A 16,471-nucleotide genomic window follows, 5' to 3' on the forward strand; every position below is an offset into this window, starting at 1 on the left:
TAAACTTCACAGTAGAAATAATGGACTTCCTTAAAATAACTCATTATTGTATGACAGAATACCATTCCACAACAGTCAGTAGCTATGATACCTTACTAGAAAATGTGTTTTTTTTATATCCTTACAAATTTTCATAGATTTACATGATTATGCTATTTCCCTTCATTCAGTAATTCATCTGTTTGCTATAAAATCCAATTCAACAGAGCCCAATCCTTGAGAATACTACTTCAATGCCTGCAGAAGAGCTCTGCTGTATGGTATTATTGCTATTGATGCTACCTTGCTGTTTTTGTTCCTAAAGCTGCTTCCTAGATATACTCAACCACAACAGGTATTGTAGGTCTCCCATAGCCTTGACATCTCCATCTTCTCCAGGGTCCTGAAGGTGGGAGAAAGGACCACTTTTGGGGTTCATACAGTCTATTGCTACCACTGTGTCTTTTGAACCATAAGAAAACACATCAAAATTTGATATATGCTCTGAGAGACACAAAATTATGAGCTTTTGGTGGCCTACACATTGCTAAGTGGAAGATCAAACACAAAATCCTATGAACATACTTAGAAGTAGGTATGACCAACTGCTGGTCAGGTAAGTATCTAGAATTCCTTCCTTAGTAGTATTGAGTGGGGAATACAAGATCAGAGTTAAAAAGGAAATGGGGTTGAGTGGGATGAAAAAGAAGAAAACTCTGATCTGATCTAATAATACTAACATAATAATAAAAAGATTGCAAGAGGTTACTTCAGTCTTACTAAAGACCAATGTTATGATTTGCATGAATTAATTATAAACAATCAGTATTGTTCTCATTTAGAACTAGAATTGGAAAAGTTCCATTATGAAGTGAAAAGGCAAAGTGGCAAGGCAGCTAGGTGTTTATTTTCACTTTGTAAGTTAAAACAGATGACATCTGCAACACAGAAAATTCAGAAGATAAGCCATTTCCTTAAGAATTAACTTATGCCCTTTGGAGGACTTCCCTTTCTGTAGACTACAGTAATCCAGTAGTGATAAATATATCAATAACATATCAAAGCAATTAAGTGTCTCTTCTGGATCAAAGGCACACTATGTTTGATTAAGAAAAATCTTCAGAAAATAAACAACTCATCAAACACACATTTCTATACTATTAAGAAATAATAACATATAAAGTTGTAAAAGAAAACTACTAACCTCAGATGCTGCTATTTTGGTGAAGGTATTTAATGCTTGCTCAACATTAGATTTCTGTTTGGTAGCCAACAGGCAATAGTTTTCCATTATGCGAAGTTGTATGTGCCCGTGTACCGTATGAGGTTTTAGTTCTTTAAGGAGTTTTTCTGCTGTTCTCACTGCTAATTGCACAGATTCTTGCTTCTCAGTTGAATTACTGAATACAATTAAAAATAAATCGATTATGTCCATCACTTATAAAATTCAATGAAATTAGAAAGAGATTTAGGATACACTAGCTTCTCTTTTTATAATTTAAAAGTAATCATTTGTGAAGCATGTCACTCAACCTCTTCTAATACAAAGTAATACACATCTATCAGTATATTTTTAAAAATAAAATTAATATCCCCTCGGTAAAAAAACATTAAATGTTCTAGAAAACAAAAAAATTAGACAATTAGACAATATCCATATTGAAAATGTTCACTTCACCTAATATTAAGCTAGGATAAAAGCAGAATCACATAATTATCAAATGGTGTTCCCTACTCAGTAAGTGAAATTAAAAAAAGGAAGAGGGAAAGGGGCCAGGTACTATATGATTTCATTCAATCTATGTTGAATGCATTTACCTACAGGTAAACAGAGACTTCAAAAAAGTGAAATGATTTGTCAAAAGTCACAGAAGGAGGCAAATTTTAGATTTAAGTTTTTCAGACATCTAAAGTCTATTCTATATCCTTACCATGTTAACTATCAGACTCTTAGAAATTATACGTGTTGAAAAGTTGTAATTTTATATTCAATAACAATTTGAATATTTGAAGGCAAGTTTCTGGCACATATATGTATGTGTGTATATATACAGCAATTAAAGGAGATATGTTTATGTGTGTATGTCATATATAATTTAAGAAAGGAAATATTGATATATAAATCAAAAAAGGAAATCAAACTCTCAAAGTCAAATCACTGGTCTTTCCCTCAAGACTTTGGCTTTTATCTTGCTTACAACATTTCACACTGCTGCATACCTTTTTCAAAGTTATTCTCCTTAAGAATTAACTTATGAATTAACTTAAGCTTCTATAATACTGTGCAGGTTTGGTTCTTTTCCCATTGCACTGTTTGCCCTTTCCTGACCTCCCTTCCTCCCTGAAATTTCTTAAATGTTAACATGTCCATAATTTAGTTCTCGAATCTGTTACTATATCCTACTTGCAAAGAAGACATTCATGGAGTTCCAGCTAGCCACCCTGTGCAATACATCCTTCCAAATCTCTATCTCCAGCATTGACCTCTCTGAGTTCTAGTTTTGTATTTTTCATCTACTTGCTGAAGAGCTCCACTTGGGAAGCCTATCATTTCATAAAAGAATACTACTTCAACCTTCCTAAGACAAACAAAAAACAAACATGCCATTTCCCTGCTCTAAAATTTCAATGTTCTCTTTAATCTAGATGTTAACATTTATCATCGGAACATCTCAGAAGTCCAGTTCTATTTTTTTCCCTATTCCTCTACACACCCTCACTTGACTACTTAGGTATTATTACAATTTCAATGAACTCCTACAATACTTAATATCCATTTGTACCCATGTCAGTTGTGATGAAGATGGAATGATTTCAGGTATTGTATTATATCCAAAGTAAATTATATGCTACTAAAAATAGAATTTGCTGCAGTCTGGCTGGGCACAAAATAACCGAGCCACCACACCGCCTTGTAGATTCAAACAGCAACTCTTTATTCCCGACTCTCACCGGCTCTACACGCACGTTCTGGGAAAATACGCTCCCTTCACCGGGCTCTGCATACCAATTCTCTCCATTGCGAAACATTGCAATGGAGATTTCACCTAGGTAAAGCTACAAGGCCTTTACTATTGTCTTATGTGTTGTATGTTATGTGTGCACACTTCTGTTTTGTGTTGTATGTCTGTGTGTGCGTATGTCCATATATCATATATGAGGAGCGCTCATGAAATAATGCATCCGAATTTTTTTTATTCACATGATTTTAATGGTTTAATTTAAATTAGGTTAACAGCTGTTAAGGATTGTTTTTAAAGGTGGTTAACACATCTGTTTGTTTACTTTCACCTTTCCTTTTCATTATATTTAATAATTCTGTTCAGGATAATGTCAATTGTTCAGAAAATTGTTTTCTTAGTACCTGTTGGAATGTTACATATTTTTTTTTTTAGCATCATTGCCAGAATTCCTATCTTCTTCCCAGTGCCGGTGAAGTCAAAGATAAAACCAAACTACAGCTTCTTTGATAGCTATCACAGTAAACTGTATAAACTGATGCATCAATGAATAATAACTCAACAAGTAATGCTCAATCAAGGAGTCGATTTTCTTTGGGAGGAAATGGACATATTGATAGATTCCTCCGCTTTGAACTGCTTATAGAACTTGCCTGGACTATGTATCACTTGTATACATTGTGAACTATCGTTTGGTGCAGCGAATTGTGGTAATGCTGGAGTATCTTTGCTGATGGTGTCACCGGTGATACAATTTTTCCAAAGGAGCTGTCAATTGGCTTGGTGTCATGGCATTTCTGTATCTTCCTCCCTTCTGCTAGTGATGGTCTAAAATTTGGGGGCCAACAGAGGTGAGGCAAAGAACCTCACCTCCCCACTGGCACCAAGGCCAAATTTGGGGGCCAACAGAAGTGAGGCAAAGAACCTCACCCCCCCACTGGTGCATAGGCCTATCCACAAGTATGGCTGTATGTTGGACTGCTAGTCAGTGACGGGTATGATCCAATTGCAGTGGTACCAACCTAAGACAGGAGGCTGACGCCTAGAGGTCAGCTCATCCGATGACGAGTAAGGACAATATGTTGAACTGGACAACCTAACAGGCACGGTCCCTAAGCCACATTGCTTGTTGTTTAATTAATCAGAAGTGGGGAGATGCTGAGAGCCATAGCCAAGTAGGAATGACATGGCATTTTTGGCTAAGGTGACCCTGCTCAGGGATTAGGGTGGCTCCAGGTTTAGGGTGGATCCTGCTAGATTAGGGTGGCTCCAGGTTTAGGGTGGATCCTGCTGGATTAGGGTGGCTCCAGGTTTAGGGTGTATCCTGCTGGGAATAGGGCGTATCCTGCTGCCCCAGGCGCCCTTCTTGAGTTCCCATTGAGTTCTTGCGGGGTTCTGAGAGAATTGGTATGCAGGGCCCGGTGAAGGGAGTGTATTTTCCCAGCAGAGCCCGGTGAAGGGAGCGTATTTTCCCAGAACGTGCGTGTAGAGCCGGTGAGAGTTGGGAATAAAGAGTTGCTGTTTGAATCTACAAGGCGGTGTGGTGGCTAGGTTATTTTGTGCCCAGCCAGACTGCGGCAAGAACTGTCTCCTTACATGGTCTTTACCTCCTTATACATTCCCCACCAAGGCCTTGCCCAATTCTGAGAGAAGCAGCAACAAACATAGTGTGATAGAAATATCACTATTTCTCAGAAGTATACCCTAGTGACTAATAGCAGGAGCTTTGGGCCAGGTAGTCCTCAGTCTGAATCTTGCTCCATTTATACCAAATATCACTAGAGAAGCTGATTCTAGATTGTTTCATAATAGTGTTCTATGGAATAAATGAGATAATGCATAGAAAGTGTAAAGCACAGGGTTTGGTAATAAACTACCATTTATTGGGTACTTACTCTTCTTGTGTGGACAATTTTCCATCATTGTAAAATTCAATCTTTCTCATTTTCTATAGAGTGACTAGGGAAGTGCCTTTATAACATGTCTATTCTGATTTAGGAAGCCTGGCACTTCCTTTCTGTTATAACATGTCTATTATGATTTAGGAAGCCTGGCACTTCCTTTCTATTCCATTAAAATTGTCATTTTAACTATGATTTATTCATCTGACCTTTCCTTAGTGCTATCCTAGGTTTTAGCTCTATTTTATAAAGTATTTCTGCTTATTATCTACAATAACTGTTAAAAAGAAGTTGTCAAAAGATAATGTGTCAAACACTACTCACCCCAGGTCTCCATCCAGATTTTCGAATACTTCACCTCCAACAGTTTCATTGTCTGGATTCAAACAGATTTCTATCATATTATACAGTGCATTTTGGCCCCACTCACTATCTTTCCGAGCTTTATTAAAATGTCGAAGGGCATCATTTGGTTCTCCAGTAAACCTTATTAGATGTTAAAAACAAAATCTTATTTTAATCACTGACTATAAAATTCAGAGTATTTGTCTGGTAAATAAAACTATTAGCATATTTTAAAATGTAACTTTAATACCAAAAAACTCATTCTACTTTATCTACAATGAGAAAAAAACTACCATGTAGAATTTATTTTGCCAGTAGACTTACCAAAGATACAGTCCTTTACAGTACTGAAATCCTGGTTCCAGTTTTGCTCTAGAGTTACGTTTCTCAGCCATTACAAAGAACCTTGGAACATCTTCAAGTTTTCCACATCTTCTTAGGAGATCAATCAAACGAGAAAAAGTCATATAATTATCTAGAAACAAAAAAATACTTCAAATAAGGATAATATTTTCTAACTTTTATTCTGATGGTTATTATCCTACTTTATTAATGTTTGATTAATATGAAATGTAATTTAAATAAAAGTAAAGTAATAAAGTAAAGGTGCTATAATCCCTAAAGAAACTATACTTCTAACTGGTTGATCTATCAAATGACATAAGTTGGGCTGGGCTGATCATAATAAAAGAATGATCTAAATAGGGACATCTAAAAAAATGTTTATTTATTTTTATTTACTTTTCAATTGTTCTAGAGACCAAAAGCCTTAGAGAAATAATTTTTGTAGTAATCTAGACACTTAATTCTGAAATTCAGGAGGACTAATTTGACCCCATAAGGCAACTCAACTATCCATTTCTAAAACTCTCTTGCCTACTCACTACAGCTGGGAAACAGGTAAGAAATAAGAAACAGTCTACTATGCCAATTCTGAAAACATTTGTGGTATACAATTAGAAATTTTACTCAAGACTTTAATATGTATATGTATCAAACATATCAGAAACTAGTTTACCATACAACCTAACGTCTAAAGACATATTTTAATTCTATCTCCTTTTACGAAAAAATAATTTACTTTTTCGTTTCAGGTATAATTTTCTGGCAGGTTCCTATAAAGGCATTTCCTCCCAATCTCATATAGTTCTCTTTTATTTATTATTAAATAATCTAATAAATGTTTTATTAGTTTTATTTATTTACATTTATTAGATGGACACTTTAAAAAATAAGAACAATTTAGAAAATACAGAGAATGCAGAAGAGAATACAGAGAAAACAAATCACTTATATTCCCACAAGATAGAAATTATCACATTCTTGTGCACTAAATTTCATATATTTATAAAAATAAACCTATAAATATTTAAATTTACATTTATACAAAATTATTCTTTGCTTACATATCTACAAAATTTGACACTTGGGAATTTGATTTTGATTCAAAATTATATAGTAAAATTTCTCAACTGTCATTAAATAGTTTTGAAAGACATGACTTCAATGACTGCAAACAGTCTATTTTATTAATAACACACATTTTATTTATTTCTTTAAAGCTGAGATTTTTAGGTGTTTGAGAGTGCTCAAGTTTCAGTTAGCACAGGCCTCATTTTAGGCGATTTGTAAAAACCCTTGTATAAGGTATTTGGTCACTTGGAGTAAGTCCCTAGGATTAAAACAGAAACAGATATAAAAAGCAATTTATCATTGATTCTACTTCCCCAAACAAGAGAAGATACAAGATAATTCAGCAAGTCACTTCTGATCCAAAATGTAGGGCATACAGATACCACAGCAGCATTATTTGCAAGAGTTGAAACACAAAAAAATCACACAGACTGTAAAAATTTACATAAAATTTTGTATTTTTAATAACTTGGTATTTTACAGTCTTTCACTGATCCATTCAACCAGTAAACATTAACTTTATACCGTATATGTGACTGGCATTGTGTCTGACACTGGGAATATAAGATGAATGTGTGATTCTTGCAAAGTCTGAAAATAAATGGAGAAGACAGTATCTATGTACATATTTTTAGCAAGATAACTGTGCAAGATAACTGTACATGATAAAGAGGAATGATAATGGCATTCAGGATTAGGGTGACCAACTTACCACAGTTTGCCTGGAACTTTCCTTTATCATGGAAAGTCCTGAATCTAGGAAACCACAATACGTGGTCATCCTACTCAGCAACCATTATGCATCTGCTAATGCAAGTGGTGGCCCTGGAATGCCAGGTGTTTTCTCCAAGAGGAATACATTTTAGATTATGTGTTGAGAAAGACAGAATAAATAGAAAGATCAGTAAAGTAGAGAAAAGGAAATGGGGTGTGGAGAGAGGGAGGACTGCTAGGATAAGGGTAAGTATTGGGGACTTAACTGGAACAAATTATATTCTATGCATGTATAACTATGTCAAAGTGAACCCTAATGTATTGTATAACTATTATGAACCAATACAAAAACAAAATAAACGATAACAACAAAAAAGAATAAGGGAGGCAAAATACGATATTGGCAAAAGGACAAATCCACACAGACTTGGAAGTATAATTGCACATCATTTGGTATAGTAGGAGTACAAAATCTTTACATTGAATTTACAAATAATTGATTTTATATGTGATTATAAACAGTCCCAAACAGCCAGTCCACTATGCCAATTTATGCTGATGCCAAATAACAGAAACTTAGGTGAGAGAAACCCCCAGGGCACATGATAATGTCTTTAAATCTTATAAAACTATAACATATGAGGAAAATATTGATAAGAACAGCTTAAGAATATTCACAAGGAAATAGAGATGCTCTAAAGAAACAAGGTGAGATCATTCACGCAAAGGAAATACTGTGGAATGGGAACTGCTTGCAAGAGATCAAAATACTATGTGTATTTCCATTCGATGTCAGCTCAGAGAAGGAAAACAAAACAGTGTCAAGATTTAAGGTAGAAATAGCAGGAAAGAAAAGAAGACAGGCCTGTAGGAAAGGGAGGTTTGGGTAAGGTGGGTGGGAGAATACTGATTAATTTAAAGTGGGGTGATGTCCAGGTATGGCTATATGCTGGTTAGGAAAAAAAATGATGGTGGAAGGAGCAAGAGAGGGGGCTGCAGGAGCAGAGCCCTTTGGCAGGTGAGGGGCAGTGTCCAGTGTATACAGGGAAAAGCTAGTGGTAAGTGGGATCACAATCTGGCAATGACACGAACTAGATAATGGGTCGATTTGGTGACAGGGAATGGAGCTCTTTTCTAGTAGGTTATATATCAAGTATGTGTCAAGGTTTTTAGATGAAGGTAAGGAATGAGGAAAAGGTGTTGGGAGGTTAAGCGAAACAGAAGAATTCATGAAAAGTAGCCGAGAGCGGGTGAATTCATTAGAGAGACACAGTAGGAGTACCCGACTGACCACTTAAGATTTGTGGTCACTATTGAGACCATTTCAGTGTTGCATTTTCCTCACGGCCATTTCAACTACTCAAGACCACATATGGAATAATCAGAGTCAGATTCAATCGGGGTGGCTGTTTTTCCAAGAGTTTATCAGCTAAGAGGAGAAAAGAGAAAGAAGTTTGACTGCATTAGAAAAATATATGGTCGATGATTAAATACCTGGTTTGCGTTCTAAAAGCTGCTGTAAATGAAACACTGCTTGTTCATAGTCCTGTTTTCTGAACATGAGATCAGCCATCATCTATAAAGATAAAGTTCATTCTAAAAACATTGCCATATTTTTCACAAAGCATATTCTTCTAAGACTGAAAACTAAGAAAATACCTATGAAAACTATAAGGAAGGATAAAGTTTTACAAAAACTTTTCATTTTTGAAGTTCAAGTATGCCTTGAGCAGACTGGCTTGAAAAATCAGTACAACATAAGTTAATCAAGGATGCAAAACAGATTGCTCTGTTCACAAAACTGTATTTTTAGCATAAAATATGTTTCAAGTGGTGGTTTCAAAAACAGAAATGGAAGGGAATGAAGTATTCTATGTACTATTGTAGGAAATATGCCTCACAGGAGTTGGCTAAAATGACAATGAAAAGATTAAAAACAAGACAAAAGAAAGCAAAACTTAAGTCATAAATATCTCAAAGAAAGGTAAACCAAGGAAGATGTATGTAGATTTTCTAATTGTGTTTCAAAAGGGAAATAACTTGTATTCTTTTTAGTTACAACAATAACTTTGAATAAACCTCACAAAACATTATGCATGCAGCTATTTGCTCACAATATTTCAACCCAGGTGAAAATAAGAAAGAAAAGCCAAATTTTATTTAAACCGGACCAACCTAAAATGATACATAAAGTTTTTATTTCTGTAATTTCAAATGTTTCACTGAAACTCTTAAATTAATCCAGTATGTCTAAGTAAGTACTTGAAAGTTTTAGCAAATTGTAGCTTTATAAAGAAAAAAAAACCCCGAAAACCATGTAGCTTTACTATATGAACTGCCTGGCTAAGCATTCCCTTAGGCATAAAGAAATATTATCTCAAGTTATGAACCAGGTTTGCTGTCATGCTTATAAATATGATGCTAATGGTTCTTGGTCTTTATTAGTTAAAAGTACTTATGTTAGAAATGTTATTTCTTCCAAAGCCAACATGACCAGGCCTTCCCATCTAGTAATATTTTATGGGGTAAAATTTGAGACTTCCAATTGGAATTTAAAACTCAATTCTCTTCACATGGAAATCTCTTAGACTGACCGTTGTAGCAGCTTCGTTGTCCTGGTCATTCTGCAGCAGTAGTGCACACTGCCTCATGCAGGCATCAGGGTCACCTTGGGCTAGGTATAATCGTGCCAGCTCCAACATTATCTAGAAAGCAAAAGGGAAGAGTAGTCAGAAATTGGTTTTGGGATAAAAAGTAAATGAGGAAAAGTTTGGATGAGATTGAACTCTAATTGATCAAAGGTTATTGCAATAAAAATGCTAAGCATGGTAGACTAGGAAAACTATGGCAATTCCATATCTATTTTGTCTTCTGAAAACAAAACAAAACAAAAAATAGATAACAACTCACTTAAAAAGTAGAGAGAGAAAAGGTATCCTGAAAAGAACACTGCCCTTAAAATTAGGAGACAGGTTTCTAGTTCCAGAGTCTCTGACAAAACTAAGTTCAGTCCCTTTTATTTATTTCAACCTGCTTTCTTATTTGCAAAATAAAAAGGTTTCAATCAGATAATCTCTAAGGTATGCTTCTGAGTTACAACTATGCTTCCACTTCTTTTTACTAACCACTCAAAAATATATCTGCTGTTTGGTTTATGCCTTACAAAAGGTGAATTATACCAGTTTTCACAATGTGCCACTGAGGTCATAGATTTATTCTGATCATTTTTGTATCCTTAGCACTAATATGCAATCCTAATACAGATGTGTACAATAGCTATTTAGTAAACTGAATTGAATCACCTAGGTGCAGATATTTATTTGTGACTAAGAAACTATTTTATAGTGATTATTAAAATATAAATGAATATTAAAGATAATGAACTTGCAGGTTTGCTTTATATGACTTGTTCCATTATAATTTTTAGACTCTAATATTTTAAAAGTATCGTGTATTTTGAAAGTTTTCTAGAAATAAAATTATTTTTTAACTTGTTTTTCATTATATTTCTTTTGAAATCTTTTAAAATAAGCTAGTAAGAATTTTATGTTTGAGAAAATTAGATGACATCTGTAATAAAAGGAACTTAAAATTTTATAAAGGTACTGACCTTGCTATCTGTTTCACAATGAACCAGAGCCTCTCTATAAAACTTAATTGCTTTTTCAGGGTCTCGCTGAGCTACAGAATGTTTTGCAATCTCTGCACAAATTTCAGCTGCTAAATGTTTCTGTGCAGGAACTGCATCTGGCTGTTCCATTTGAACACGTTTTAGTACCCGAGCTTGTAGTTCTCGAGCCTAGGAAGGAAAAATAAGGATAAAAAGCAACTTTTAAAAAAAAGAACCAAGAAAGGAAATGAAAAAATTTTCAACAGCTCACACACAGTATAATTTTATAGAAGATTTATTCAGGCATTATTGGCCTTTGATCTAACAAAGCCTAATCCAAAGAAAATGTCTTATTAAGATCTCAAACATGCCCTTGTTTGTATATGATCCAGCATGTACATAACCTTTTGAAGAAAGTGCTATAAAATTACTGAATCTTCTCCATGTTATAAGGATTCGTAAAGGAAGCTCATTAAAATGGAAATGCAATCATGAAATGAATACTTGGAAAAGATACCTAGATGTTATTATTAAATAATTTAAAATTTTAAATGCTAATAGAATTAATAAAATAGTATCTGAAATTAAATCAAATATTGGCAGATTTTAGGTAACAAGTACATTTACATACATTTTTGACAGAAGTTGAATTAGTACAATCTTTTGGGGCTTCCCCCCAGTGAAATACACCAACACCATAAAACTAACCAGGCTGCTGAATTTAGCTGTTCCACTCTCTGGCAAGGTAACCATTGTAAAGAAAAATGATCTGTTTTATTTTTTGTAAAAGTAAAACAAAGGATATATAACACTAATAACAAAAAAAGAAGGCCCAAACCCTGGAACAGCTTAAATGCCCAATTAATTGATGGTATATGTAAATACAGTCCTATACCATGCATAGAAATGTTAAAAGGAGGTGGTGGCTTTTCTTTGGGTAAGAATATCAAATAGACTGCTTAACTGGAGGAATATCTGCTTTTCCACCCATACATCTGGTTTTTGGTACACTCAGAGTTTCCTAAATTAAATGAATGAGAACTATGGCTTAGGCCTTTACAAATAAAATTTAACCCTTGAGCTACAGAAAATCATTCATAATGTATTCACTGAAAAAATAGCAAATGCCTATCATGTGCCATACATTAGTCTACACAGAGTACCTTTCAAGGAACTCCTGTCAATATACTGGCTGACAATCAGTATTTGATGAATAAAGTTTAAAGCAGGACTTTTTTCTAAGCTGTAAGTTCAGTGGGTCATAATAGCACTATTTTGGACATAAAAAAGGATTAGAAAATGTGACTGTAAACAGCATGTGGTAAAAATTAATACTGTTTCATAAAATGTTTTTTCTTGTGTTCAAGAAAGATTATTGCTAACTTTTACAATTATCTGTTACAATAACCATGTTAGCACTGATTGTCAACATTTGCTTTTCCTTTCCTCTGTTTTATAATATATACATTTTTATAATTCCTTCAAGCACTTAGAAGGAAGTATAGAGATAAGATGTTTCATAATCTTTATCATCATAATATGGTTGCTAACAGCCTACGTATTAAGAGACCTCTGAGGGAGGTCAAGTGAAATCTGAAAAATTACTTCTCAATTTTCTCTGTTTTAATAGCTTTATTTTATATATCTTAATAAAGACCACCTCAAAATAAAACATATCAATTAAAGAATATCATATTACTTTTCAAATGATGAATACAAAACTATAAAAATATTGGAAGAATATTAAGTGAAAAATAAAGCAAATGTAATCTGCCCATAGTAATTATAACTATGTAGTTAAGTACATATAAAATTATAAAGTAATACAATTGGTAATGTTTTATGTCATAGCGTTCATTTATTTCTGATTTATTTAGATTTTTATTTTCATAGAAAATTTAGTAAATGCATTCTCCCTCTATAATTGTTCCTAGAATTAAAGAGTTAAAATAATCTGTGATTTTCTTTCAGGTCTCACCACAGGTTTTAGATGGTTCCCATGATCTTGCCTCTTGATACTCACATCCTTTATAATGTCTTACCCTGTGTGCAGGTGGGGCACAGAACTTGTTTGTAACCAAGAAAATGTGACAAATGTAACAGGATGTCACTTCCATGATTATGGTATATTATATAAGACTCTGTCTTGCTAGTCGACTGGCCCTAGAGATTTTTTCCCTTGATGGCCTTTAAGTAACCAGATGCTGGCCCATCAGGCAAGGAGCTAAAGATTTCTAGAATCTAAGGGTAGACGTGAGCTGACAGTAAACAGCAGCGGGAGCCTTCAATCTTAACTGCCTTGGGGAAATGAATTCTGCTCACAGCCTATGTCAGTATGGAAACAGATTCTTACCCTGATTAGTCTCCAGAACCCACCTGGCCAATAACATAACTGATGCCGTTCAGAATCTAGGTCTACTGTGTCTAGACCTCTGACACCCAGAAGATGTGAGGATAATAAATGGGAACATTGTTTTCATCCACTATATTTGAGGTAATTTGTTATATAGTACAGAATACTTACATGGTTTACTATGAGGCAAGCATTCTAGGGTCATAAAACACAGAATCATACCCCCACACCCAGAAATTCTAATTTTAACAAGAAGACTAATACATAATTACAGCAAATTATGAAAGCTTTATGGATGGGGAATATATAATAGGAGACCCAATCTGTCTTGAGGTCATATGAGACTTGAAGACTAACTAGTAGTTACAATCTGGTTGAGTTTGAGAGAAAGAAAGGGAATGAGGAAATGGGATGTGGTCCTTGCAGTAGGAATTCCATGTGAAGGAAAGAAGAGACTACTACAGCTTGAATAAAGAATTAGGAAAAAAAAAAAAATGGAAATGGCTGGAAAGACCCAGAGAATTTACAACAGGTAGGCCTATTAAATAATTTATATTTTATTTTAAAGGCAATGAGATGCAACTATTACATCTTTATAGGCAAAGGAGTGACTGGATAAGGTTTGCCTTTGAGAACTATAACTGGGTATCATTATGAAGAAGTAAGTAGAGTGAACCAAGATGGGAAGAGGTAGGTGGTCAATTAAGAGGCTACTGCATTAGTCTGGGCAAAAGACAGTGGCTGATGGGGCTAAAAGATAACAGTGAGGGCCAAAGCAATCTGGTCACTTCAGATATCCGAAGTCTACAGAAAGTAGAATTTCTAAGATTTCAGATTTTCCTAAATTCACTAGTTCTGCCACTGCCAAAAATATTTAACAACAATGCAAAAATACTCAATGGAACTGCCAAGGTACACAAGGTGGAGAACGAAGCTGAAAAAATGGGTGCTAACTAAATTAATACAAAATATTAAAAATTTTGATTGTACTTAACAGGCTTCTGTTTGAATTTTACCTTAAGATTTGTCTTCTTTTTTTTTTTTATCATAATGCCCACCATATTGTAATTGGGAAGCATCTTATGGCTCTTTAAATTTCATTAAAGATGAGTAATCCCTGCATATTGCATAGAAACTTCAAAAACTACCTAAAAGTTTGGCTTGTTGGTATTGTATGGCCATGGTATGATGTTCGTCCTTTTGTCTTTTATATTTTTTTTTCTTTTAATTGCTTGATGTATCCATTCGTACAACATAGGGACTTTCTCAACCAGGGTGGTTAGGACTAATTATATTCATAAAGGGTTGAAATAAGCATGTGGCTATTTCAAATAACTTGGCTTTGTCACTTCAAAAATATTATAAAATTTAAGTTTACCAAAGTCATACTTTCTTTGTAGCTACTGGTAGTTGATCTAAAGTTGGAAAATGTATCTATAATATGATTCAGAAAACGAGAATTAAAAGATACTGACAAGTAAGGATGTTAACATTGTTGAGGATTATACGTTTTAATGAGATTCTAGCTTAGATGGGTATCACAGATATCTAATAGTCCAAGCTCTTGATTTGTTCCCACCAGAACAATAAGTCTTTAGACATTGCCAGTGAAACAGATTCTTTCTCACACTCATACACACATATCACTGTTAGCTAAACATTTGACAGACTATGTGAATAAGGAAGAACTCTTCTAGATATAAGAGAATCAAGTCCAAAGGTGATAAGTAGTATGGTATCCTATAAGTCTTACAGGATTTGTAATGACATGCTCTAAGTTCTTTTATAAGCTCTTCTACCAAGCAACTGCATAATCTTGGGCAAATATTCTCTGTGGGCTTCTTCCTCATTTGGAAAATAAGGAAAGTATCCATTTATAAAGGGAAGAGGTGGTAAATGGTTTATGAAAATATAGGAATTGACATACATAGACAGACAGATATCTATCTATATTTGAGGATTGAATCCTGGGGCATTTTACTATTGAGCTGCATCTCTAGTCCTTTCAATTTTTAAATTTTGAGACAAGCTGTCATTAAATGGCTGAGTCGTACCTTGAATTTGCAATCCTTCTGTCTTAGTTTACCTGTTGGCATAATTGCAACCATCTTCCTTTCCCCCACTCCCACTTTATGAATGTTGTTCTTATTCTCAAGAAATAGAAACTAGCCAGAGATAAAACCTACTGGTTTGGAGACACGCCAGTCACTCTATGTTCTCTCACTGAGAGATAGGAGATAACTTACCAGCCCCTGAGATGGGGACGTACTGGTTTCCCTGTTCTCTCCTTGAGAAGATAAAGGGACACGCTGGTTTCTCTGTTCCTCCTTCTGAGAAATAGGAAAACTGCCTGTCCTTGTCCCCATGAAACAAACTTGCCTTCCACAAGATCAGGGGATGCTTAGTACGTCAGTCAAGACTAAACCTGCCCCTAACCCGTGGCCAGGAGTCTAGCCTATAAGAGGTAACATTTAAGGCGGAGTTGCTGCTGCTCTCCCTAGTTTGCTGCTACTATCCCTCTTTCTGTGCAGAGAAGCCTTGTCAGGCTCCTGACAATTAACCCACTTCTTATCCCAGGTGTGTGTTGGATCAGTGCCGTACCACTTTTCTTTCATTCCCAAATTGCTGAGATTACAGGGCTGTGCCTGTAATGCCTGGCAGAATGAAGAGCTATTAAAGGCTATAAGCATTCAAGGAAGACTCTAAGGGTGAGATATGCAAATTACATCTCTCTGGTGTGATATAATGGAAGGCATCCATGTCCTCTACATGGCTTCTACTCTTGGTTTCTTATTTATCAGGTAACCCATTCATCATTTCTGGTGTACTTTCAGAAACCGAATGAGGTTGAGGTCACTGAGAATGTCATCTGCTCAATAAATGTCAAGTTATAAGTTGGTATTGCTTCCTGAGAGCTTTGCCATTACACATCAATGACCAGCTCAGTGTTTCAAGACTCCATGGGTATGAATAAACTCTAAACATACAGTAAGGTAACTACAACATACCACTATGAGGACCTTACTAAATAGAAAGCTTGCATTCCTGAGGTGAAACTGCTTTGTTCTCATTGTTGGGTTATTCTGGGTTCCTATACAAGGCAGTGAAATGTGTACCAGCAATGACTGGTTTTGTAAAATTTTATATCTCATTGTAATAGTTCTAAAGATAACATACAGGAATATGTTCTAAATAT

At 34.8% G+C, this 16,471-nt stretch overlaps 1 protein-coding gene across 2 annotated transcripts in view; it reads right to left on the bottom strand.

Moving 5' to 3' along the window:
- Positions 1-16,471, bottom strand: part of Ttc21b (tetratricopeptide repeat domain 21B) — a 68,076-nt gene that overhangs the window by 12,207 nt on the left and 39,398 nt on the right. For both annotated transcript variants that reach the window (XM_046447485.2, XM_046447484.2), the window contains 6 exons: positions 10,923-11,111; positions 9,907-10,017; positions 8,807-8,888; positions 5,510-5,660; positions 5,165-5,326; positions 1,184-1,379 (listed from right to left, as the gene is read on the bottom strand). In XM_046447485.2, the coding sequence (XP_046303441.1) occupies positions 1,184-1,379; positions 5,165-5,326; positions 5,510-5,660; positions 8,807-8,888; positions 9,907-10,017; positions 10,923-11,111 (891 nt within the window). The remainder of the gene's footprint in view (positions 1-1,183; positions 1,380-5,164; positions 5,327-5,509; positions 5,661-8,806; positions 8,889-9,906; positions 10,018-10,922; positions 11,112-16,471) is intronic.

The sequence above is a fragment of the Marmota monax genome, unplaced genomic scaffold, assembly GCF_021218885.2.
Source record: "Marmota monax isolate L192 unplaced genomic scaffold, Marmota_monax_Labrador192_F-V1.1 WCK01_AAM20220418_F8-fsc00007, whole genome shotgun sequence".
Classification (NCBI taxonomy): domain Eukaryota; kingdom Metazoa; phylum Chordata; class Mammalia; order Rodentia; family Sciuridae; genus Marmota; species Marmota monax.